The sequence below is a fragment of the Lampris incognitus genome, chromosome 4, assembly GCF_029633865.1.
Source record: "Lampris incognitus isolate fLamInc1 chromosome 4, fLamInc1.hap2, whole genome shotgun sequence".
In the NCBI taxonomy this organism is placed as follows: Eukaryota; Metazoa; Chordata; class Actinopteri; order Lampriformes; family Lampridae; genus Lampris; species Lampris incognitus.
This window is the reverse complement of record NC_079214.1, coordinates 50516414-50541386: the sequence shown is the minus strand read 5'-3', so window position 1 is coordinate 50541386 and position 24973 is coordinate 50516414. Positions and strand designations below refer to the sequence as shown.

The 24973-nt window shown below is 42.7% G+C and overlaps 1 protein-coding gene across 1 annotated transcript in view; it reads right to left on the bottom strand.

Moving 5' to 3' along the window:
• The window catches only part of otog (otogelin), a 75317-nt gene that overhangs the window by 39106 nt on the left and 11238 nt on the right, over positions 1-24973 (bottom strand). The window contains exons 12-24 of the mRNA XM_056279361.1: positions 24411-24536; positions 23988-24096; positions 19904-19950; positions 18735-18880; positions 17267-17399; positions 16309-16486; positions 12974-12988; positions 11918-12042; positions 11297-11509; positions 7761-7926; positions 5964-6038; positions 5618-5661; positions 2327-2492 (exon numbers count right to left, since the gene is read on the bottom strand). Of these exons, the coding sequence (XP_056135336.1) occupies positions 2327-2492; positions 5618-5661; positions 5964-6038; positions 7761-7926; positions 11297-11509; positions 11918-12042; positions 12974-12988; positions 16309-16486; positions 17267-17399; positions 18735-18880; positions 19904-19950; positions 23988-24096; positions 24411-24536 (1543 nt within the window). The remainder of the gene's footprint in view (positions 1-2326; positions 2493-5617; positions 5662-5963; positions 6039-7760; positions 7927-11296; positions 11510-11917; positions 12043-12973; positions 12989-16308; positions 16487-17266; positions 17400-18734; positions 18881-19903; positions 19951-23987; positions 24097-24410; positions 24537-24973) is intronic.

Genomic DNA, 24973 nt, shown 5'->3' with positions numbered 1-24973 from the left:
TCACACACTGAAACACTTTCACTTCTGGGAACTGTCCTGTTAAATTCTCTTTTACTGAGGGCCACAGAGAGTTGTCCAGGATGATGGCAGTCCTCTACTGTTGGCTAACAGAAGAAGTGCTCCTCAATGGCAAGTGTTGAGTGAAGAAACATTCATCACTCACTTTCCCGACTGAAATGTTAATGGTCAATGTGACAGTTCAAAATGACAACCTTCCACTCAGAAGACCACAACGATAACCTCTGGCCTACCATGGCCCCTCACGGCCCTGCTCATGGCCCCACAGGCCTGCAGTGGAAAAACCTCCATCCATCCATCCGTTACCTTAACCTCCATCCGTTACCTTAACCGCTTATCCTGCTCTCAGGGTCGCTGGAGCCTATTCCAGCCGTCATTGGGTGGCAGGCAGGGAGACACCCTGGACAGGCCACCAGGCCATCACAGGGAGCATGCGCACATGCACGCGCGCGCGCGCGCACACACACACACACACACACACACACACACACACACACACACACACACACACACACACACACACACACACACACACACACACACACACACACACACACACACACACACACACACACACCCATTCATTCCTTAGTACGGCCAACTCACCTGACTTACATGTCTTTGGACTGTGGGAGGAAACCGGAGCCCCCGGAGGAAATCCACGCAGACACAGGGAGAACATGTAAATACCACTCAGAAGACGACCCGGGATGACCCACCAAGGTTGGACTACCCCGGGGATCGAACCCAGGACCTTCTTGCTGTGAGGTGACCACGCTAACCACTGTGCCACCGTGCCACCTGAAAAACCTCCAGTAACAGCCAAACTATAGCCAGAAGGGAGGGACTCATTTAAATAGTAAGAGGAAACTGTAAACTCTGATAAGATGTTGCAGTTTATTAACTGCACAGGATTGAAACCTACAGTAGTTCTGGAGACAAGGGGTATGTTCTGAAGAGATATATTTTTGTTAAAAAGAATCAGCGACAAAACTACCATATATGCAGATAATGCAGCTGCACTGAAGCCCGCAACAGTTTAGGGCCCACATGCACGGACCCCCTCACCATCATATTAAAGATCCCGAGCACTGAGTCTACGGTATACGGTATGTTCAAAAATGTGCAAAATGTGCCTGCGCATAATTATGGACATGCATACTACTGTGTACTACGCAGTAGAATAGATGACTTGCACAGCAAAAAGCCTGAAGAGTACGCCTAAGACATAAGTAGAACTTATTTATTATTTATTTGACTATAATCAACATATACACTTGCGTTTTGTGTTTATAAGGCCTGTGCGCAGACATGAATAATGTTGTCTATGTGCGGGTGCACCATCATCAATTATATTTTTATTTGTTCTGGTACTCCGACACCAGATTTTGTTAAGTAGGCTACTCTATCACTATGTTGGCCTTGCTATTATGACTCCTCTTCTACAGCACTGCGGTCTGTTTTCCTAGGAATCATTTCACTTAGGTGTCAACTGTGCTGTGCATTTCATTAAAAAGGACTTCTCTTGGGATCAGCCCCTATATCCATGTCAAGATGAATACCAAAACACAGATCTAAATAAATACGATATTAATTAAAAAGTTGATTCAGGTAGACTCAAACCAACAGTCAGTTTAGGCAAGAGAGCTAACACCTAGTTGTACAGAAAACGGCTTTTGTTCTATTATAACAAGTGTCTGAAGTTCAGATTTGACCAGAAATGTAAAGCGCTTTGAGTGGCCATTGCAGCTAGAAAAGTGCTATATAAAATGCAACTTGATTGACTGATTGATTGATTTCTATTCAACTTGCTATTTGTGTATTTTATGTCATTATTCTCAATGAGTTCTCAGTGTCATATGCATCACAGTTTGTCAAAATCAGTCATTTTCTCTTTTAGCTGGTTTCTGTATTTTCTATACATTCCTTTTCATGTTTTTTAATTTTGTTTTTCCCTCATTGTTTTTCACTTCAGCCAAAAAAAACAAAAACACAAAAAAACAAAAACAAAAACAAAACAAAAAACACAAAAAAAAACAAAACAAAACAAATCTAAACCTTATCTGTGAGCTCAAAGGGCTCTTTAGTCACCTTCAGAGCAAGCTAGTCAGTGAGGTGGAAAACTTAAGGTCTTCTGTCTAATGGAAGACAAGTGTGACTTGATACTGGTGATGAAGAATTTAAAGCAATATTGTCAATCCCAACAGATCGACATTGGGAGTGAGGAATGCTTTCCACATCAATATTCAGCCCATGGTTCAACTAAACTAACATGTCTTTACATGTCCTTTTACCAGGCAGTACTCACCCGGGGGGGCAGGAACAGCCAGACACACAAGGTTCATGTGCTGAACAGGTGAGATTAAGCAGGTAGGATTCACAGGTATGCTCACAGGCCACACCTCTGTCTGACAGAAACCCATCTTCCCCCTCGGAACAGTTCAGGTACAGTTGGCCCTCAGGGCATAGCTTGTCTGAAAAGAAATAATTAAAGAATTTCATTTCAAAACAAAAAGGTGAATGGTGATAAATGCTAGTGGAGAAATAGAGAATGGGTGATACTAAGCTATCATAGATAAGAGTTGGGTTTCAGAATGATACCAAGGTACTTTTACTTGCACATAAAACAAGACATCAATTTATACAAATGACAGACAGGTTGTGGACAACACAGGCTGTTATGTGTCTAACAGGTCAGGGAAGAATACTGGGAACTTAGGGAAAATGGGGTGACTGGTGATTACATCAGAATCTGGACCACGTAAGAAGATGATTAAAGAGCATGATGACTGAGTAGAGAGTTGGTGACTTGAAGGAGAATGGTCCCTGTGTTCAGACATAATTCAGATTTGTAAAAGTTCAGAAAGATGGTTGCAGGCCAGGTCAGTGTGAAACTACTAAATACCTTTTAGTATTTCTAATATCGAGAGGAAGCTAATAAGGGTTTGTAGGTATCAGGAGTAATCATCTCATCTCATCTCATCATCAGCTGCTTTTCCAGGGTCGCGTCGCGGTGGCAGCAAGCTAAGTAGGGCACTCCAGACTTCCCTCTCCCCAACAATGCCCTCCAGCTCCTCCTGGGAGTTCCCAAGATGTTCCGAGGCCAGATTGGACATGTAGTCCCTCCAGCGACTTCTGGGTCTACCCTGGGGTTTCCTCTCAGTTGGATGTGCCCGGAAAACCCCCAAAGGAAGACGCCCAGGAGGCATCCTAGTCAGATGCCCGAACCATCTCAACTGGCTCCTTTCGATGCAAAGAAGCAGTGGCTCTTCTCCGAGCTCCCTCCAGATGTCTGAGCTCCTCCCCCTTTCTCTAAGACTGAGCCCAGACACCCTACGGAAGAAACTAATTTCAGCCGCTTGTATCCGCGATATCACCCTTTCGGTCACTACCTAAAGCTCATGACCATAGGTGAGGGCTGGAATGAAGACTGACTGGTAAATTGACAGCTTTGCCTTCCAGCTCAACTCCCTCTTCACCACAATCATCAAGTACAATGCCCACATTACTACTAATGCTGCACCAATCGCCTGTTAATCTCCGGCTCCATCCTACCCTCACTCATGAACAAGACCCTGAGATGCTTGAACTCCTTCACTTGAGGCAACAACTCATCCCCAACCTGGAGGGAGCAATCCACCATTTTCTGGCAGAGAACCATGGCCTCAGAATTGGAGGTGCTGACTCTCATCCCGGCCATTTCACACTCAGCTGCAAACTGCCCCAGTGCATGCTGGAGGTCACATTCTGATGAAGCCAACAAAACCACATCATCTGCAAAGAGTAGAGATGCAATTCTGAGGTTCCCAAAATGGACACACTCCTCACCTTGGCTGCGCCTTGAGATCCTGTCCATGAATATCACAAACAGAATCGGAGACAAGGGACAACCTTGGCGGAGTCCGACACCCACCGAAAACGTGTTTGACTTTGTGCTGAGAATGCGGACACAGCTCTCACTTTGGTTATACAAGGACCGGATGGCTTGTGCAACTGCCCCAGTACCCCATACCCCAGTACCCCATACCAGGAGTAATCAGTTTTTTAGGTTTTTTTTTTCTTTTGAGAGCATGAGCATGACAACAATTCATTTGGGAGTGGAAGGTCCCCAGTCAGTAGAAGGGAATTACTTGATTGTGTGTTCTTGCCTGCATGTAGAGACACAGGTTTTCAAAAAAGTGGAGAAGATGGGTTTGAAGACACAAGTGACTGCCTTCATGCCTGTGATCATCAAGGAGAAGAGATAAAAATATCACTTGCTAAGCAAGAGAAGAAAGAATGGATGTTGATCACAGGGTTGATGATTGGTTCAAAGGGGATAGAAACCAGATGGCTGCGGCAGATTGTATTTCTTTAAGTCTGGAAAAATGACAGGAAGGAATTCCTCTTGTTGACTGTAAAGGATTAAATTAAATTGTCTGTGGCTTTGAGGAGATTATTTGTCCTAGAGAAATTATCCTTTTTTTTTGGCAGAGCCTGACCGAATGAGAGTAGAGCAGCAGGTGGCAATGCGACAGGTGGTCCTGATAGGCACCGACAAGTACAATGAGGTTGTTCTACCTGTCATTGGGTATTTATTAGGGAGGCACTGGGGAAAAAGAGAGTAAAGAAACCAGTTGGAACAAGATGATCAAGGTATACATTATCAAATTAAAATTAAATTGGGGCAACACAGTGACCCAGTGGTTAGCACTGTTGCCTCTCAGCAAGAAGGTCCTGGGTTCGAACCCCAGGCTGTCCCAGGTCCTTTCTGTGTGGAGTTTGCATGTTCTCCCCGTGTTTGCATGGGTTTCCTCCAGGTGCTCCAGTTTCCCCCCACCATCAAAAAGACATGCATGCTAGGGTTAATACTCCTGCCTGTATCCCTGACCAAGATAATGGAAAGAACTGGAGTTGGTCCCCAGGCGCTGCAGCTGCCCACTGCTTCTATACAATAGGATGGATTAAATGCAGAAAACAAATTTCATTGTAACCTGTACAATGATGAAATAAAGTGGCTTTCTTCTTTCTTCTTCTTCTATACCTATTATGCTATGAGGGAATGAAGCCCCTAACCTTGAAGATGTTAATGCCAAGCTCTCTCAACACCCTACATAAGGAAGCACTAACCGAGGTGTGAGTGCTTATCCACATGGGAAAAACACATGTTCATAAAATAGTCTGCTGTTTCAACAGCTGTAAAGAAATTTCGAAAATGAACAGCTGATGTGACTCCACCTCTGCACCCATTCATCCATCTTCTTGTTTGCTTTTCTGAGTCAGGATCATGGGGACAATAGGGCCAGCAGAGCAGCCCAGAGGCCCTTGTCCTGAGGAACTTCCTCTGGCCCCTCCAGGGGGATCTCCAGGGATCCTGGATATATAATCCCTCCAGCAGGTCCCTCCCCCAGTCTTACACAGGGTTTCCTCCCATTTGGCTGTCTCCTGTACACCTCTAAATGGAGGGGCCTGTGATCCATCCAGATGCCCAAACCATTGGATGTGAACATGTCAGTGTAACATCTTACATAAAATTAGATTCTATACTATATCACCTTTATATAAAAAAAAAAGCAATTTGATCTAACTGAGAGCATCTGATGTCATCAAATCATCTTACCACGGTTAGTGCTTTGGGACACCAGTTTTCCGTTGTGACATATCCTGCAGGCAGACAGAGTAAAACCAATGTTAAATTGTAGAGATTAAGACAGGGTTCTGCTGAACATTTGTTAATGTGTCAACCTATTACAAGTTAATACAGGATCTGTTAGAGCTTAAATACAAGGGTCTGATTAAACATAACATCTGTTGGAGATGAATAACGGGATCAGTTGGCCTTTAATATTGGCTTTCATGGAGGTCAATACAACAAACATTTAAAATCAGATTATGGAGGTCTACTGAAATCACTCAATTATTTTTATTTTAACTTTCATGGAAAAAAAAGGAGAGGAGGAGCTTACTGAACACCTGCTGACGTCATGATCACATCCCCTGGTTCATAGTCAGCCCCCAAGAAACTGCAGGGACACTCATTCCTGTAGAAACATAGACATGAAAAGATGTCAGCATGAGCAGCAGACAAAGATGTGCTGGTTGTCAGACCAACTCATATCATTGATATTACTGAATATGTCATCACTAATCATTGCCTTTCTCTTAAACAAACACAGACTCTCAGTTACATTAAATAGTTTCCCTTAACACACACACACACACACACACACACACACGTACACACGCGCACACACACGCACGCATGCACACACACACACACACACACACGTACATACACACACACACACACACACACACACACACACACACACACACACACACACACACAACAATATCATACATAAAAGGCAGACAGGGACCCTCTACATAAAAAAAGAAAATACAGAAATGTGCATAAAGACATAAACACAGACAAAGTCATTTGCTCTCCATTTCCTCCCATCTGTAAATGCTACACAGAATTTAAAACCCACATCCAAAGCTGTTCATCTGAATAAACTTGAATCACCCATTCAAAATCCCTCTTGTTACGAAACTCATCGCTAAGGTGGCTGCGGAGCCAAGTCATGCTAAACCTTGTTTAGCAGAGGCTGAAAGCCTTTGTAACATATAGGCCAGCGCCACACATCGGCCTCTGTATAACAAATTCTTTCTCACTGGTTATCAGATATCTGTGTTGTCCCCAGCTTGAGTGGGAATGAAAGGGGGGTTTCACGGTGAATTCCTTGATGTAACTCTAGTACGTAGTAAGTAAGGCACCCCAATGAACTAGGATGTAAAAACCTGGGGACATTTAAGAGGAATTAAGCTGCATACGTATCTTCTAGGGCAGAGGGAATTGAAAGAGAGAGGACAATTACTGAGGTCTGCTGGTTCTATAATGTGTACAGGAAAAGAGAAAAGGATTTCCACTTAAAGGCTGATGATGTAAACATTAGAGAAAATACAAATACTACTCTAGCCTGTGCTAGCCAGCTACCCATTTAATGTAGTTTAACAGCTACCAGAAGACAGGAGGAAAAGTGTTCAAGGAAAGGAAGCCTAAACCTTTAACATTCTTATACAGTGTTCATCAAAACTATTTAAGATTGCCTAGAGTTCACTAGTTCACAAGATAAGCAAGAAATAAACTACTAAAAACAATTAATATGTCTGAATATATGTTTTGATGTTATAGAGAAACCCGTTACAATAAAAGCCAAATTCTTCTTAATACTATCTTGAAAAATAATTTCATCATTCTTAATACATAAATTAATTATATTTCCTTTTTCCTCCCCAATTGTACTTGGCCAATTATCCTATTTTCCAAGCCGTCCCAGTCGCTGCTCCACCCCCTCTGCTGATCCAGGGAGGGCTGCAGACTACCACATGCCTCCTTCGATACATGTGGAGTCGCCAGCCGCTTCTTTTCACCTGACAGTGAAGAGTTTTGTCAGGGGGACGTAGTGCGTAGGAGGATCATGCTATTCTCCTAGTCCCCCCCCTCACCCCAAACAGGCACCGCAACTGGCCAGAGGCGCTAGTGCAGCGACCAGGACACATACCCACATGCGGCTTCCTACCTGTAGACATGGCCAACTGTGTCAGTAGGGACGCCTGACGAAGCCGGAGGTAACACAAGGTTTTGAACCGGCAATATCCATGTTGACAGGCAACGGAATAGACCACTATGCTACCCAAATGCCCCCTTAGAACCTTTTTTTAATGTTGACAGCCCCCAGCCTCTGAGTTAGTCCTACCTGGGCACACAGGTGTGTTTGCGGGTGTTATAGAAAGTACCCTGAGGGCAGACACACCCCTCCTCACACTCCTCCCCACAATGCTGGGGGACAGACAGCGCAGAGCAACGGCGATGGCACGACGACACACATGTTCCATACTCCATAGTGTCTGGGCAGTCGACCGCTACATGGGAATTCAGAAGGAATTTGATGCTAAACATCAGTTAAAACCCGACAAACTCTCATCTTTGCATTATTATCTAAACATGATATTGTGCTTACAGTATCATTATGATAACTGTTATCCAGAAGTATCATGGCAATTACAGCAGGAAATTACCACCAGCCTGCAGGCAAAAGCCGAATGCAAGTAAATCTTGGCTATTACTTATAAGGTGGTCTTTTGTGCCAGCTTCTTGAGCAGGTAATAAACCACCAACTGGATGCCATACATTGTGGTAAATTGTATGTGGTTGTTTATAGTTGGTGTGTGACATAGTGGAAATGGCTGAAGAGTTCTAGTAACAACTAGCCGCTCTGGCACGTACAAACCCCAATTCCAATGAAGTTGGGACATTGTGTAAAATGTAAATAAAAACAGAATACAATAATTTGCAAATCCTGTTCAACCTACACTACCGTTCAAAAGTTTGGGATCACATTGAAATGTCCATATTTTTGAAGGAAAAGCACTGTACTGTTCAATGAAGATAACTTTAAACTAGTCTTAACTTTAAAGAAATACACTCTATACATTGCTAATGTGGTAAATGACTATTCTAGCTGCAAATGTCTGGTTTTTGGTGCAATATCTACATAGGTGTATAGAGGCCCATTTCAAGCAACTATCACTCCAGTATTCTAATGGTACAATGTGTTTGCTCATTGGCTCAGAAGGCTAATTGATGATTAGAAAACCCTTGTGCAATCATGTTCACACATCCGAAAACAGTTTAGCTCGTTACAGAAGCTACAAAACTGACCTTCCTTTGAGCAGATTGGGTTTCTGGAGCATCACATTTGTGGGGTCAATTAAACGCTCAAAATGGCCAGAAAAAGAGAACTTTCATCTGAAACTCGACAGTCTATTCTTGTTCTTAGAAATGAAGGCTATTCCATGCGAGAAATTGCTAAGAAATTGAAGATTTCCTACACCGGTGTGTACTACTCCCTTCAGAGGACAGCACAAACAGGCTCTAACCAGAGTAGAAAAAGAAGTGGGAGGCCGCGTTGCACAACTGAGCAAGAAGATAAGTACATTAGAGTCTCTAGTTTGAGAAACAGACGCCTCACAGGTCCCCAACTGGCATCTTCATTAAATAGTAGCCGCAAAACACCAGTGTCAACATCTACAGTGAAGAGGCGGCTGCGGGATTCTGGGCTTCAGGGCAGAGTGGCAAAGAAAAAGCCATATCTGAGACTGACCAATAAAAGAAAAAGATTAAGATGGGCAAAAGAACACAGACATTGGACAGAGGAAGACTGGAAAAAAGTGTTGTGGACGGATGAATCCAAGTTTGAGGTGTTTGGATCACAAAGAAGAACGTTTGTGAGAAGCAGAACAAATGAAAAGATGCTGGAAGAATGCCTGACGCCATCTGTTAAGCATGGTGGAGGTAATGTGATGGTCTGGGGTTGCTTTGGTGCTGGTAAGGTGGGAGATTTGTACAGGGTAAAAGGGATTCTGAATAAGGAAGGCTATCACTCCATTTTGCAACGCCATGCCATACCCAGTGGACAGCGCTTGATTGGAGCCAATTTCATCCTACAACAGGACAATGACCCTAAACACACCTCCAAATTGTGCAAGAACTATTTAGAGCAGAAGCAGGCAGCTGGTATTCTATCGGTAATGGAGTGGCCAGCGCAGTCACCAGATCTGAACCCCATTGAGCTGTTGTGGGAGCAGCTTGACCGTATGGTACGCAAGAAGTGCCCATCCAACCAATCCAACTTGTGGGAGCTGCTTCTGGAAGCGTGGGGTGCAATTTCTCCAGATTACCTCAACAAATTAACAGCTAGAATGCCAAAGGTCTGCAATGCTGTAATTGCTGCAAATGGAGGATTCTTTGACGAAAGCAAAGTTTGATGTAAAAAAAATCTTATTTCAAATACAAATCATTATTTCTAACCTTGTCAATGTCTTGACTCTATTTTCTATTCATTTCACAACATATGGTGGTGAATAAGTGTGACTTTTCATGGAAAACACAAAATTGTTTGGGTGATCCCAAACTTTTGAACGGTAGTGTATATTCAATTGAATACACTACAAAGACAAGATATTTAATGTTCAAACTGATAAACTTTATTGCGGCCAGTCTAGTACCCGCCACTCTTTTACTACGAAGCCACGCTGTTGTAACACGTGCAGAATGTGGCTTGGCATTGGCTTGCTGAAATAAGCAGGGACGTCCCTGAAAAAGACGTCGCTTGGATGGCAGCATATGTTGCTCCAAAACCTGTATGTACTCTTCAGCATTAATGGTGCCTTCACAGATGGGCAAGCTACCCATGCCATGGGCACTAACACACCCCCATACCATCACAGATGCTGCCTTTTGAACTTTGCGCTGATAACAATCTGGATGGTCCTATTCCTCTTTAGCCCGGAGGACACGACGTCCACGATTTCCAAAAACAATTTGAAATGTGGACTCGTCAGACCACAGCACACTTTCCCACTTTGCGTCAGTCCATCTCAGATGAGCTCGGGCCCAGAGAAGCCGGCGGGGTTTCTGGGTGTTGTTGATATATGGCTTTCGCTTTGCATGGTAGAGTTTTAATTTGCACTTGTAGATGTAGCGACGAACTATGTTAACTGACGATGGTTTTCCTAAGTGTTCCTGAGCCCATGTGGTAAGATCCTTTACAGAATGATGTCGGTTTTTAATGCAGTGCCGCCTGAGGGATCGAAGGTCACAGGCATTCAATGTTGGTTTTCGGCCTTGCCGCTTACGTGCAGAGATTTCTCCGGATTCTCTAAATCTTTTGATGATATAATGGACTGTAGATGATGAAATCCCCAAATTCCTTGCAATTGTACATTGAGAAACATTGTTCTTAAACTGTTGGACTATTTGCTCACGCAGTTGTTCACAAAGTGCTGAACCTCACCCCATCCTTGCTTGTGAATGACTGAGCCTTTCGGGGATGCTCCTTTTATACCCATCATGACACTCGCCTGTTTCCGATTAACCTGTTAACCTGTGGAATGTTCCAAACAGGTGTTTTTTGAGCATCCCTCAACTTTCCCAGTCTTTTGTTGCCCCTGTCCCAGCTTCTTTGGAACGTGTTGCAGGCATCAAATTCAAAATGAGTGAATATTTGCAAAAAACAATAAAGTTTATCAGTTTGAACATTAAATATCTTGTCTTTGTAGTGTATTCAATTGAATATAGGTCGAAAAGGATTTGCAAATAATTGTATTCTGTTTTTTATTCATGTTTTACACAACGTCCCAGCTTCATTGGAATTGGGGTTTGTAGAAGAAAACATCTATTTCCTGTCCTAATACCAGCATTATAGTCCCCTAAATAGATTGCAATACTCACCGCAGTCGGGCACTTGCGACCGAAACTCAATTATCACGGAGTACTTGTGGCAGTGGCGTGCGTAATGAGCCAGAGCAGAGCAGAGGCAGGGAGCGCCACACTTACAGGTGTCTGCACGACACTGCTGATGAAAGGGCGTGGGACTCAGGTACTCGTGGCACGCAGAGAACACATCCTGGTTTAGTATGTCACACATCTCTGTGGCATAGGATGCTGGGGGGGGGGGTAGACAATGAAATCAGAAAGAAAGAGAGTGAAGAAAGGTAGAGGAGGAACTCCAGTGGAAAAGTGTCAGAGGCATTATTGACCATTTTGCAGTCTGCAATACATCTGACATTTCAACAGGACACACAAGAATAGACTACTGTCTCAGTCTTCAGGTAACCATAAGGTGCTGAATCTATGTGATTGGCTGAGTGACTGGCAGTATGGCCTAGGGGTCAGAAAGGTTATCTTCGAATGGTTACAAGTTCAAATATCACCTGATGTATAACTTAACAGAAACATGCCTGTCCTCAAACAAGACACTGAGTATATCACTCATTTATTGAATGCTGCTCAATATCACACTATTGGCTAAAGACGTGTAAAACAGACATCTGTTGGTGTATCGTATCTTACCAGATTGTTGGTGTGTATCACAAGGGTCCAGCAGGGGTAAATTGGGGCTTGGAGTGCAGGCTGACGATGTTTTCCAGGCATTGCCAAATAGTTGTGGAGTGCTCTCTATCATGCCTGATGGGGACCTAAAGGGGCACAGGAGACGAGACAGGAAGTTAGAAGCTGGGAAGTACTGCAGTGTGACAGAATTCATGCAGCATCATGATGTCTAGCTGTCTTTTCCCAACTAATTTCTGGAACTTTTAGCAGCCATTAACTATTATTGAGACCCAGTTTATAGCATATTCATGTGCACTTTCATATGCTATGCTGCAAATAAACCTTAGTTGGTCAAAGTATATTTGACAACATATGCTTACCATCAGCAGATAAGCCATTCAAAGTGAGTAGATACATGGGGAGGCAGTTCGCTTGTTGAGTATTGGTTGTTAAGAAAATACTTTACTTACTGTTACTGTATGTACAGTAAAATTCCTTTTCTGTATTTAACCCATCATCTATACACACACACTAATAACAGTGGGAAGCCATGTAGCTAGGAGCAGTGGGCAGCCGCAGTGCAGCACCCGTGGACCAACTCCAGTTCTTTGTCATCGCTTTGGTCAGGAACACTGGCAGGATGATGTCAAGCTGTATGCCAGGAATGAGCAAGACATTGACTTGCTGATCCACTTCACCAGGATCTACAGCAACAACATTACGATGTCATTCAGACTGGACAAGTGCAGTCGAATGGTGACAAATAGTGGAAAGTTAGTGAGGACTGAAGGGGTTGAATTACCAGATGACAGGATAACAGACATAAAGGACAGTTAACAAGTACCTGGGTATTCCACAGGCAAATGGAAACCATGAGAAGGCAGCAAGGAGGTCAGCTACAACCAGATATCTCCAGAGTGAGGCAGGTCCTGAGGAGCCAGCTCAATAGGAAGACTAAGAGCCAAGCCATCAAAACATATGCCATACCAATCATCAGATACCCAGCTGGAATAATAAGCTGGCCAAAGGAGGAGATAAAGGCCACGGAAACTCCTCACAGTGCACGGACAGTTCCACCTGAAGTCCAGCAGCCTGTGACTGTACAATAAGCGAAAAGATGGGGCCCGAAGGTTAGTGAGTGTCAGAGCAACTATCCAGGATGAAAGAAGGAACATCCACGAGTACATCAGAAATGGGGCCCCCCATGATGAACTGCTTGCTGATTGTACCTCAGGCAGCAGAAGACAGAGAATGGGGAGGAAGAAAAAGAGGAGGTATCATGGAATACCAAGCTCCTCCATGGTACATACAGTGCATCCGGAAAGTATTCACACCCCTTCACTTTCCCCACATTTTGTTATGTTACAGCCTTATTCCAAAATGGATTAAATTCCTTTTTTCCCTCATCAATCTACATACAATACCCCATAATGACAAAGCGAAAAAGGTTTTGTAGAAATTTTTGCAAATTTATTAAAAATAAAAAACTGAAATATTGCATTTACATAAGTATTCACACCCTTTACTCAGTACTTGGTTGAGGCACCCTTGGCAGCAATTACAGCCTCAAGTCTTCTTGGGTATGAAGCTACAAGCTTGGCACACCTATATTTGGGGTATTTCTCCCATTCTTCTCTGCAGATCCTCTCGAGCTCTGTAAGGTTAGATGGGGAGCGTCGCTGCACAGCTATTTTCAGGTCTTTCCAGAGATGTTCAATGGGGTTCAAGTCTGGGCTCGGGCTGGCCCACTCAAGGACATTCACAGACTTGTCGCGGAGCCACTCCTTCATTGTCTTGGCTGTGTGCTTAGGGTCGTTGTCGTGTTGAAAGGTAAACTTTCACCCCAGTCTGAGGTCCTGAGCGCTCTGGAGCAGGTTTCATCAAGGATCTCTCTGTACTTTGCTCCATTCATCTTTCCCTCGATCCTGACTAGTCTCCCAGTTTCTGCCGCTGAAAAACATCCCCACAGCATGATGCTGCCACCACCATGCTTCACTATCGGGATGGTACTAGCAAGGTGATGAGAGGTGCCTGGTTTCCTCCAGACGTGACGTTTGGCATTAAGGCCAAAGAGTTCAATCTTGGTTTCATCAGACCAGACGATCTTGTTTCTCATGGTCTGAGAGTCCTTTAGGTGCTTTCTGGCAAACTCCAAGTGGGCTGTCATGTGCATTTTACTGAGCAGAGGCTTCCGTCTGGCCACTCTACCATAAAGGCCTGATTGGTGGAGTGCTGCAGAGATGGTTGTCCTTCTGGAAGGTTCTCCCATCTCCACAGAGGAACGCTGGAGCTCTGTCAGAGTGACCATCAGGTTCTTGGTCACCTCCCTGACCAAGGCCCTTCTCCCCCGATTGCTCGGTTTGGCTGGGTGGCCAGCTCTAGGGAAGAGTCCTGGTGGATCCAAACTTCTTCCATTTACGAATGATGGAGACCACTATGCTCTTCGGGACCTTCAAAGCTGTAGAAATTTTTTGTACCCTTCCCCAGATCTGTGCCTCGATACAATCCTGTCTTGGAGGTCCACAGACAATTCCTTTGACTTCATGGCTTGGTTTCTGCTCTGACATGCACTGTCAACAGTGGGACCTTATATAGACAGGTGTGTGCCTTTCCAAATCATCTCCAATCCATTGAATTTACTACAGGTGGACTCCAATCAAGATATAGAAACATCTCAAGGATGATCAGTGGAAACAGGATGAACCTGAGCTCAATTTTTGAGTGTCATAGCAAAGGGTGTGAATACTTATGTACATGCAATATTTCAGTTTTTTATTTTTAATAAATTTGCAAAAATTTCTACAAAAACCTTTTCACTTTGTCATTATGGGGTATTGTGTGTAGATTGATGAGAAAAAAAAGGAATTTAATCCATTTCAGAATAAGGCTGTAACATAAAATGTGGGGAAAATGAAGGGGTGTGAATACTTTCCGGATGCACAGTATGTACCATCAACAGATAGATGTGGCTGATATTGAGAAATCCTACCAGTGGCAAGAAAAGGCTGGACTGAAGGACAGCACAGAAGCTATGATCATAACAGCACAGGAACAGGCACTCAGCACCAGATTGGCTGAGGCAGGGGTCTACCACACCAGACAAGACCCAAGACACAGGCTGTGCAAAGATGCACCTGAGACAGTCCAGCACTTCTTAAGTAGCAGGGTATAAAATGCTAGCTGGGAAAAGCATACACTCAAAGGCATTACTAAGTGGCTGGGATAGCGTCCAGGAATATCTGTACTGAATACAGACTGGAAGTCCAAGTCCAAAGGTGCTTGAGAATGGCAGAGCCAAGATCCTGTGGGACTTCAAGTTCCAGACTGACAAGCAGGTGCTGTCTAACCACCCAGATATTGTGGTGGTCAACAAGGAACAGAAGACAGCAGTAGTGATCGATGTAGCAAACCCGAGCAATGGCAACATCAGGAAAAAAGAGCATGAGAAGCTAGAGAAATACCAAGGGCTGAAGGGAGAACTAGATCAGATGTGGAAGGTGAAATCCACAGTAGTCCCAGTGGTAATAGGAAAACTAGGGGCTGTGACTCCCAAACTGGGAGAGTGGCTCCAGCAGATTTCAGGAACAACACCTGAGGTCTCTGTCCAGAAGAGTGCAGCCCTAGGAACAGCTAAGATACTGTGCAGAACCCTCAAACTCCCAGACCTCTGGTCAAGGACCCAAGCTTGAGGAAGACACACAACATCCGAAAAAGGGTGAGAGGGAGTTTTTTTTTTTACATATATATCCATTTACAACTGTTAGACAACATCCGCCCTTTATCGCTGCCATTAATGTGAGGTGCAGTGGATCTCCTATTCCACTAACAGTAAATTCCTTGTGGAAGTGACACATCCAGCCGCGGTCATCTCACTTGAGTGCTCATCTGTCTCAGCTAAAGGAGGTGATTAGAGAGGGGGGCTTTTGATGCGGAGCTGACTGCCCAGTGTTCATTACAGAGAGTTAGTGAGAGAGAAAAAGAGGGTTTTTTTAGACATTTATTTATACACATTTTCAGGGAAAACAGTTTCAAACATGTTACAAAAAGGACACTATTTTGGGATTGTGAGTTAAAATATTCACAAATTCATTTTCCGCAAGACTACGGGGGGAGTATACTCCTGTTTTAGAGGCTGACAGATTCTATGTGTTTGCTCTCTCTCTCTCTCTCTCTCTCTCACTCACTCTCTCTCTCTCCCAATAGCGCGCTCTCTCTCTCTCTCTCACTCTCGTTCTCGTTCTCGCTCAGTCAAACTGTTATTCATTTGTTATTTACTCCCCCTAAATTAAAGCCTAGTCCCTTCTACCTCCCCTCACCCCCTTCTTCCATCCCTCCCTCCCTCTTTCCCTGCTGGGGGGGGGGGGTTCGATGGAGGGCAAGGGAGAGGTCAGGGATCATGTAGAGACACTTACAGGAAGTCATCTTGAATGTTGCCATTGAAGGTGCCGCACAGGCCCACTGTGTCCTCCTTCCATGGCTCGTCCACCTGCAGGTAGAGGCGAAACTCCCTCCAGTTATACTGTAGCCTCAGACCCAGGGCAGTCTTCACCTGGAGGAACATGGATGACAGCTCCTGGATGTGGAAGATCTCTGGGGGAGATGGAGTAAGAGAAGGTTTAGGCTTTAGGTTTAGTTGTTCATACAAATACGGGAGCCCAAAGAGGCAAGTGAAAAATACTGTCAGAACTTCCATATACAAATGATAAGATTGAAAAAACAAACAAAACAAAAAAAAAGGAAAAAAAGGGGGGGAACACAAAAAACAGAAATTCAAACTTTGACGGCGAGACCAAGAAAACCCAAGGGGTTTGCAATATTATCTCACCTCAAAAGAAATAAGGTCGGGGAAAAAAAAAACAGATGACAATTAGAGATGTGTGCAAACTGTACAACAGAACCAAAATGACCTTGATAACATCCGGTGTATGGAACGCGATAGTAGGAGAACTGGGGGTTAAGGTGGAAAGATAGGGGTTAAGATTGGGATAAGGGTGAAGACATTGTTTCAAGTATCTACAAACATTTTACACATGGATCCTTTCCAAACTAATACCTTTGAGAGGTAACACGATATCTGAGCTTTTTGACATACTTCTACACAAAACACACAAAAACCTGTTTACTTGGCCATGAGAACAGCTCAGTGATGAAAACGAGCAAACGGGGGCTATACTCAGAGGGACGGTGTTTTCAGTGACACAATGCCAGCACCAAATCAGTGTACTGGGTAAAGTCAAGGGCATTGTGAGAATTTCTGTTCAATAACACAGCTGTCATTCAATCCATGTCTGCCAGGCCCTAAGAGCTCAGAAAGAATATGCACGCTCAGCGTGAACAATGCTGAGATATGGGAGTGGATGTGATTGTTACCATCAGCGTAAGGGAGGGAGATGCGGTACTGTCCAGCTATGAAGACTTCTCCGATGTGGCTCAGTGTTATCTCTGTCCTCGGATCCTCGTCAATGACCAGGTTAACTGATTGGATACAAGCCCCGTCCAAATTCTGCAATTGAGACCAGATGGTTTGATAATGCACTCTGGAGTATTTCCTAATAGCGCCAATTCACATAGACAGTGGGATTAGACAGACACACAATGGGGTTGAAATAATGAGGAGAAAAAAAAGAGGACATGGGGGGGGACAAAAACATAATTTTCTCTTATACGGATTTTTCACTTGAGTGATGAAATACTCAATACAATTTGGAGATACATTTGAACAAAATCGTCAGACCGACAGGTCTGTTTTCTGCCAGACCCGTTTTCTTAAATTGAGAAGGTTGCATGTTGTTGAGATGAGGCCGCTGACAGTAAGCAATCTGCGCGGATGAATCATCTCTTTCATAAGTGGCACAGCTCCATAGCTGTAACCCCCCCTCCCCTCATCCTACTCTTCCCATCATTCACCTCCCATTTTCACAAGGCCTGCTCTCTGCCCATCACTCCACCACCTCTCCTCACATCAACAACTACAAAGCAGTACATAACTCTGTCACTCAGGGGCCAGATAAGGTAATCCTGTCCAGTTGGCTGTTCAGATGGGTCTGGGGCCTCTGCACTGATACGTGTGACATCTTATCCCGGGGCCCACCTCCTGTATGTTGAGTTCAGGCATCAGAGGCTCAAAGGCTCCTGGGAAATTGGAGGCTCTGAGGAAAAGAAGCTCTCATTCTTTTGTTGCTTTTCATGTTCATTATCTGTCTAAGTTTGATCACGGCAATTCCTGAGGGCTTTCATCTGCGCACTGACCTCAATGGGATGGAGCACAGTTCTCCAGTAAATAACATGAACCTGGGAGGCGAATTGAGCACTAAAGTTATTATTTCTATATGATCTCAATGAAAAATAAAACATTTGTAGAGATAATACTGGCCATTTAAGCCAATAGTGGGTGAATAGTTTGCTTTCATGAGCCAAAGCAGATGAATCGGCTGAGTTTTTTTTTTTTGGGCAACTGCCCGTCATATTTTAATATAAAGGTAAACTGTTTTATATAACTCTCTACAAGGTTTGTTTGGTTTGTGCCATGTTACCAAACCAGTCATTTGTGTAACTGTGTTTTTTCCTTTGTTCCTCATTTGTGCAACTGAAATAAACCAAACTTGGAAATAAACTAAACCCAGCATCCATTCTCCATCTTCTATAAAGTAGCATAAAGCACTAGACAAAGTGGGTAGGTGAGGTAAAGCAAATATAAGAATTTCAAAATAGATGATTGCACCAAAAGAGAAGTGAAAACTACAAATAGTAACACAAGTGAGATAAGAAAAAATAAACAACAAGAAGTGGAATCGCAAAAAGCAAGAAGATGAATGAATAACAAAACATTAAGACTTACAGGTCCACATGGGGCATTCTGGATGGTGACAGTGAATTTCCCCGAATTGCGACTCTTTGCCAGGACATATTGGCACGTTGCTGGGAAGGTGTACAGCCGACCATCAAATGAATGGAAATACATATCTCCAGTCACAGAGCACTCTCCTGTGAGGAAAAAAACAGATTAACAACATCACATCTGAACTTTTTTTTTTTACTTTTTTTTTTGTGCATTTTTTTAACCAGCTAAAACAAATCAATATTGTTTTTCAAATTGTTGGGATCTAACCAGCCAATTTGAAATAAGCTGTCTTGCTTAAGGGCACATCAATGAATGGTTGAGGTCTCATTTGTTTGCCTCAACCAGAACTCTTTAGACAACCTGAGAAAAACTTGAGACTTCAGATGCTTCAGCAGGTGTGACTGTCGTGATGACTATCGTCAGAAGACATGATTATTTTACAGGCCCAAGTGTTGAGATGACTGGTGATTTTAACCCAAAACATGCTTCACTTTGATTCTAGCAGTCACTTTGTCAGTCTTTTTTTTTCTTCTTCAAATGATGAATCTCTCATTATAGTCTCCATAATGTAATTTCAACAGGTCTCAAAATAGTTTTACTCATGTTTTCCAAATTCTAAGCATAGGAATAGTTTACTTTTGATTCTCAAAGCGGAAAAAAAATTAAGATTTGTTTCTTTTTTGGAAATCGTAAAGAATTGTTCAGGCACTTATTATGATGAGAGACACCAGAATTTTGCACCATAATATACAAATTCAGTTGTACTGTATATAATAATAGATGCTTGCATTACTAATGCATGACAAATGCACCAAGAGGGACCTTAACAATGGCTATCACTGTGTCCAATGATTCTACAAGACAGAATAAGGATTAAGACATTAAGGAGAATTTTAATAATGGCTACTACTGCAAAACTAGAGGGCAGATACAGGATAAATGTATAAACAGGGCTAACAGGGTAGCAGTGCATACAACAAATTTAAGTAGAAACAATTAACATTAGGGGACGTCAAAATGCACCAGTCAGTATTGTACGAAGGATAAATGTGTTCATTTAAGCCTGTGTGCTGCACATGTACATTAGCCCCGCAACACCCCCAGTTCAAAATCATTGCAATCATTGTATATTACGCATTGTCATGTCAGTAAAGGAACAGACCTACCTGGACAGCTGTAGCTGGTGCAGTTCCATGCTCCCCCCTTGCATGTGCTGAAAATGAAAAAAAGAAAGCGGAGAAGTCCACAGGTGGCTCCGGGAATATGAAAGACCGCACTAATCACCGGGACCACTGAAAGAAACTGGACTCGTAATAGACAGACGAAATCCAGATGGCTGGATCTGGACCACATCAACTCCGTGGGATGGTATTTAATTCATTTTACATGACGATGACACATTGAGCAATATTGTCTAATATATGGTGGGCTGAAGAAGAAAAAATGTCTACTGAGTATAACAGGTTTCATTCATTCCTTCATGCCATATTTTTACACAGATAAAATATTGCTACTTGAGATATATATATAGACATATATATACACTACCGTTCAAAAGTTTGGGATCACCCAAACAATTTCGTGTTTTCCATGAAAAGTCACACTTATTCACCACCATATGTTGTGAAATGAATAGAAAATAGAGTCAAGACATTGACAAGGTTAGAAATAATGATTTGTATTTGAAATAAGATTTTTTTTACATCAAACTTTGCTTTCGTCAAAGAATCCTCCATTTGCAGCAATTACAGCATTGCAGACCTTTGGCATTCTAGCTGTTAATTTGTTGAGGTAATCTGGAGAAATTGCACCCCACGCTTCCAGAAGCAGCTCCCACAAGTTGGATTGGTTGGATGGGCACTTCTTTGAGCAGATTGAGTTTCTGGAGCATCACATTTGTGGGGTCAATTAAACGCTCAAAATGGCCAGAAAAAGAGGACTTTCATCTGAAACTCGACAGTCTATTCTTGTTCTTAGAAATGAAGGCTATTCCATGCGAGAAATTGCTAAGAAATTTTAGATTTCCTACACCGGTGTGTACTACTCCCTTCAGAGGACAGCACAAACAGGCTCTAACAGGTACTATTTAATGAAGATGCCAGTTGGGGACCTGTGAGGCGTCTGTTTCTCAAACTAGAGACTCTAATGTACTTATCTTCTTGCTCAGTTGTGCAACGCGGCCTCCCACTTCTTTTTCTACTCTGGTTAGAGCCTGTTTGTGCTGTCCTCTGAAGGGAGTAGTACACACCGGTGTAGGAAATCTTCAATTTCTTAGCAATTTCTCGCATGGAATAGCCTTCATTTCTAAGAACAAGAATAGACTGTCGAGTTTCAGATGAAAGTTCTCTTTTTCTGGCCATTTTGAGCGTTTAATTGACCCCACAAATGTGATGCTCCAGAAACTCAATCTGCTCAAAGAAGTGCCCATCCAACCAATCCAACTTGTGGGAGCTGCTTCTGGAAGCGTGGGGTGCAATTTCTCCAGATTACCTCAACAAATTAACAGCTAGAATGCCAAAGGTCTGCAATGCTGTAATTGCTGCAAATGGAGGATTCTTTGACGAAAGCAAAGTTTGATGTAAAAAAAATCTTATTTCAAATAAAAATCATTATTTCTAACCTTGTCAATGTCTTGACTCTATTTTCTATTCATTTCACAACATATGGTGGTGAATAAGTGTGACTTTTCATGGAAAACACAAAATTGTTTGGGTGATCCCAAACTTTTGAACGGTAGTGTATATATCGGGTTTTTTTCCGAAACCGTCAATGGTGTTGAGTGCTCCACTAATGAGGAGCGAATATATATATATATATATATATATATATATATATATATATATATATATATATATATATATATATATATATATATATATATATATATATATATATATATATACACTACCGTTCAAAAGATTGGGATCACCCAAACAATTTTGTTTTTTCCATGAAAAGTCACACTTATTCACCACCATATGTTGTGAAATGAATAGAAAATAGAGTCAAGACATTGACAAGGTTAGAAATAATGATTTGTATTTGAAATAAGATTTTTTTTACATCAAACTTTGCTTTCGTCAAAGAATCCTCCATTTGCAGCAATTACAGCATTGCATATATAGTGTATATATATATATATATACACTACCGTTCAAAAGTAGTGTATATATATATATATATATATATATATATATATATATATATATATATATCCGGAAAGTATTCACACCCCTTCACTTTCCCCACATTTTGTTATGTTACAGCCTTATTCCAAAATGGATTAAATTCCTTTTTTTTTCTCATCAATCTACACACAATACCCCATAACGACAAAGTGAAAAATGTTTTGTAGAAATTTTTGCAAATTTATTAAAAATAAAAAACTGAAATATTGCATGTACATAAGTATTCACACTCTTTGCTATGACACTCAAAATTGAGCTCAGGTTCATCCTGTTTCCACTGATCATCCTTGAGATGTTTCTACATCTTGATTGGAGTCCACCCGCAGTAAATTCAATTGATTGGACATGATTTGGAAAGGCACACACCTGTCTATATAAGGCCCCACTATTGACAGTGCATGTCAGAGCAGAAACCAAGCCGTGAAGTCAAAGGAATTGTCTGTGGACCTCCAAGACAGGATTGTATCGAGGCACAGATCCGGGGAAGGGTACAAAAAAAATCTACAGCTTTGAAGGTCCCGAAGAGCACAGTGGTCTCCATCATTCGTAAATGGAAGAAGTTTGGATCCACCAGGACTCTTCCCTAGAGCTGGCCACCCAGCCAAACTGAGCAATCGGGGGAGAAGGGCCTTGGTCAGGGAGGTGACCAAGAACCTGATGGTCACTCTGACAGAGCTCCAGCATCTCTGTGGAGATGGGAGAACCTTCCAGAAGGATAACCATCTCTGCAGCACTCCACCAATCAGGCCTTTATGGTAGAGTGGCCAGACGGAAGCCTCTGCTCAGTAAAAGGCACATGACAGCCCACTTGGAGTTTGCCAGAAAGCACCTAAAGGACTCTCAGACCATGAGAAACAAGATCGTCTGGTCTGATGAAACCAAGATTGAACTCTTTGGCCTGAATGCCAAACGTCATGTCTGGAGGAAACCAGGCACCTCTCATCACCTTGCTAATACCATCCCTACAGTGAAGCATGGTGGTGGCAGCATCATGCTGTGGGGATGTTTTTCAGCGGCAGGAACTGGGGGACTAGTCAGGATCGAGGGAAAGATGAATGGAGCAAAGTACAGAGAGATCCTTGATGAAACCTGCTCCAGAGCGCTCAGGACCTCAGACTGGGGCAAAGGTTTACCTTTCAACATGACAACGACCCTAAGCACACAGCCAAGACAATGAAGGAGTGGCTCCGCGACAAGTCTGTGAATGTCCTTGAGTGGGCCAGCCAGAGCCCAGATTTGAACCCCATTGAACATCTCTGGAAAGACCTGAAAATAGCTGTGCAGCGACGCTCCCCATCTAACCTTACAGAGCTCGAGAGGATCTGCAGGGAAGAATGGGAGAAATACCCCAAATATAGGTGCACCAACCTTGTAGCTTTGTACCCAAGAAGACTTGAGGCTGTAATCGCTGCCAAGGGTGCCTCAACCAAGTACTGAGTAAAGGGTGTGAATACTTATGTAAATGCAATATTTCAGTTTTTTATTTTTAATAAATTTGCAAAAATTTCTACAAAACCTTTTTCGCTTTGTCATTATGGGGTATTGCATGTAGATTGATGAGAAAAAAAAGGAATTTAATCCGTTTTGGAACAAGGCTGTAACATAACAAAATATGGGGAAAGTGAAGGGGTGTGAATACTTTCCGGATGCACTGTATATACACACACACACACACACACACACACACACACACACACACACACACACACATATATATATATATATATAAATAACTTGAACTTTGTTAAAAGAAACACTCAACTGTAGTCAGTCAAGTACATTCTCATAGAGAATGTACTTGACTAACTGGATTATATATTTAAATATATTTATAAGATCATAACCTCTATGGAATGAGAAACAACTTAAGAAGACTTCATACTTCAATAGCAACCCACGCTGGGCCTTCTTCTCCACTAGCATTCTTTCAAATCATATGAGCATCAATCTTCTTTTTTTAAAGATTTTATTTTGGAATAACACTCATCACATCCAAACCGCTCAAGTTGTGCATGGATCTAAAGTGAGGAAATAAACATTAGACCCTATGAAGACTGCTTACCAGTTGTTGCACTCTTCCTGAAGCATCTGTCCAGAGGGATAAAACATGCCATGATATTCACAAGGACATTCAGAGGTGGTCACACAGCTCCCTTCCTCATAAATCAGGTCTGGGAAGGTAAAATCAGTGAGTGAAGACAGACAGACAGACAGATAGATGCAGATGAGTAAAAGATATGTTTACTGTAATGGTTACTGGATAGAGCTAGAAATATTAACTAGAATAGTGCATCATAGTTTTATGCAGAGTAGGCTAAATAAGACTCTAAAAGGCAAAATATTAAAAGTTAATCATTTATAGAAAAACAATAACGAAAAGATGCAACAGTATGAGGCCTTGCTTCAAGATAGTAGAATCGCACATTGGATCAACCTAATCAGCAACAGATCTTTTGTCAGGGGATTAGATGCAAAGACAATTTACCTTCGGGGCAATAACATCCGTCCAGACAGACCAGCTTGCTGTCGATGCACATCCGCTCCACATTACAGGAGGCAGGGCAGCAGCTGATGCACTCCCTGTACTGGAGGTCTGGAGGACACTGCTTCGCTAATCACAACAATAAAGATCAAAACATTAAAATGAACTACTACAGGCAATCACAAGATGTAATGCAACTAACAAATCTCATGAAATTTCCCTGGACAAATCACAGCACGTACACAGCAGCATCTGCTTTTATGACAGCTACTGACATCTTACTTAACTGGAAGCACATTTGCATTCTGTTTCTATTGCAAGACATGAGTAACAGCAAAACAAATTGACATAGATTTATGTGGCTACAACCATCATCTACTGGAAACATTATTCATTATTAAAAACACTTGAAAGGGGCCCGCGGTGGTGTAGCGGTCTAAGCATCGGCTTTGTGTCGATGGAGTTGCCCACTGGGGACCAGGGTTCGCACCTCGGTCTCGTCAGATCCGACTATGGCCGGACTCAATGAAGCAGCAATAATTGGCGACGCTGTCTTCGGGGGGGGG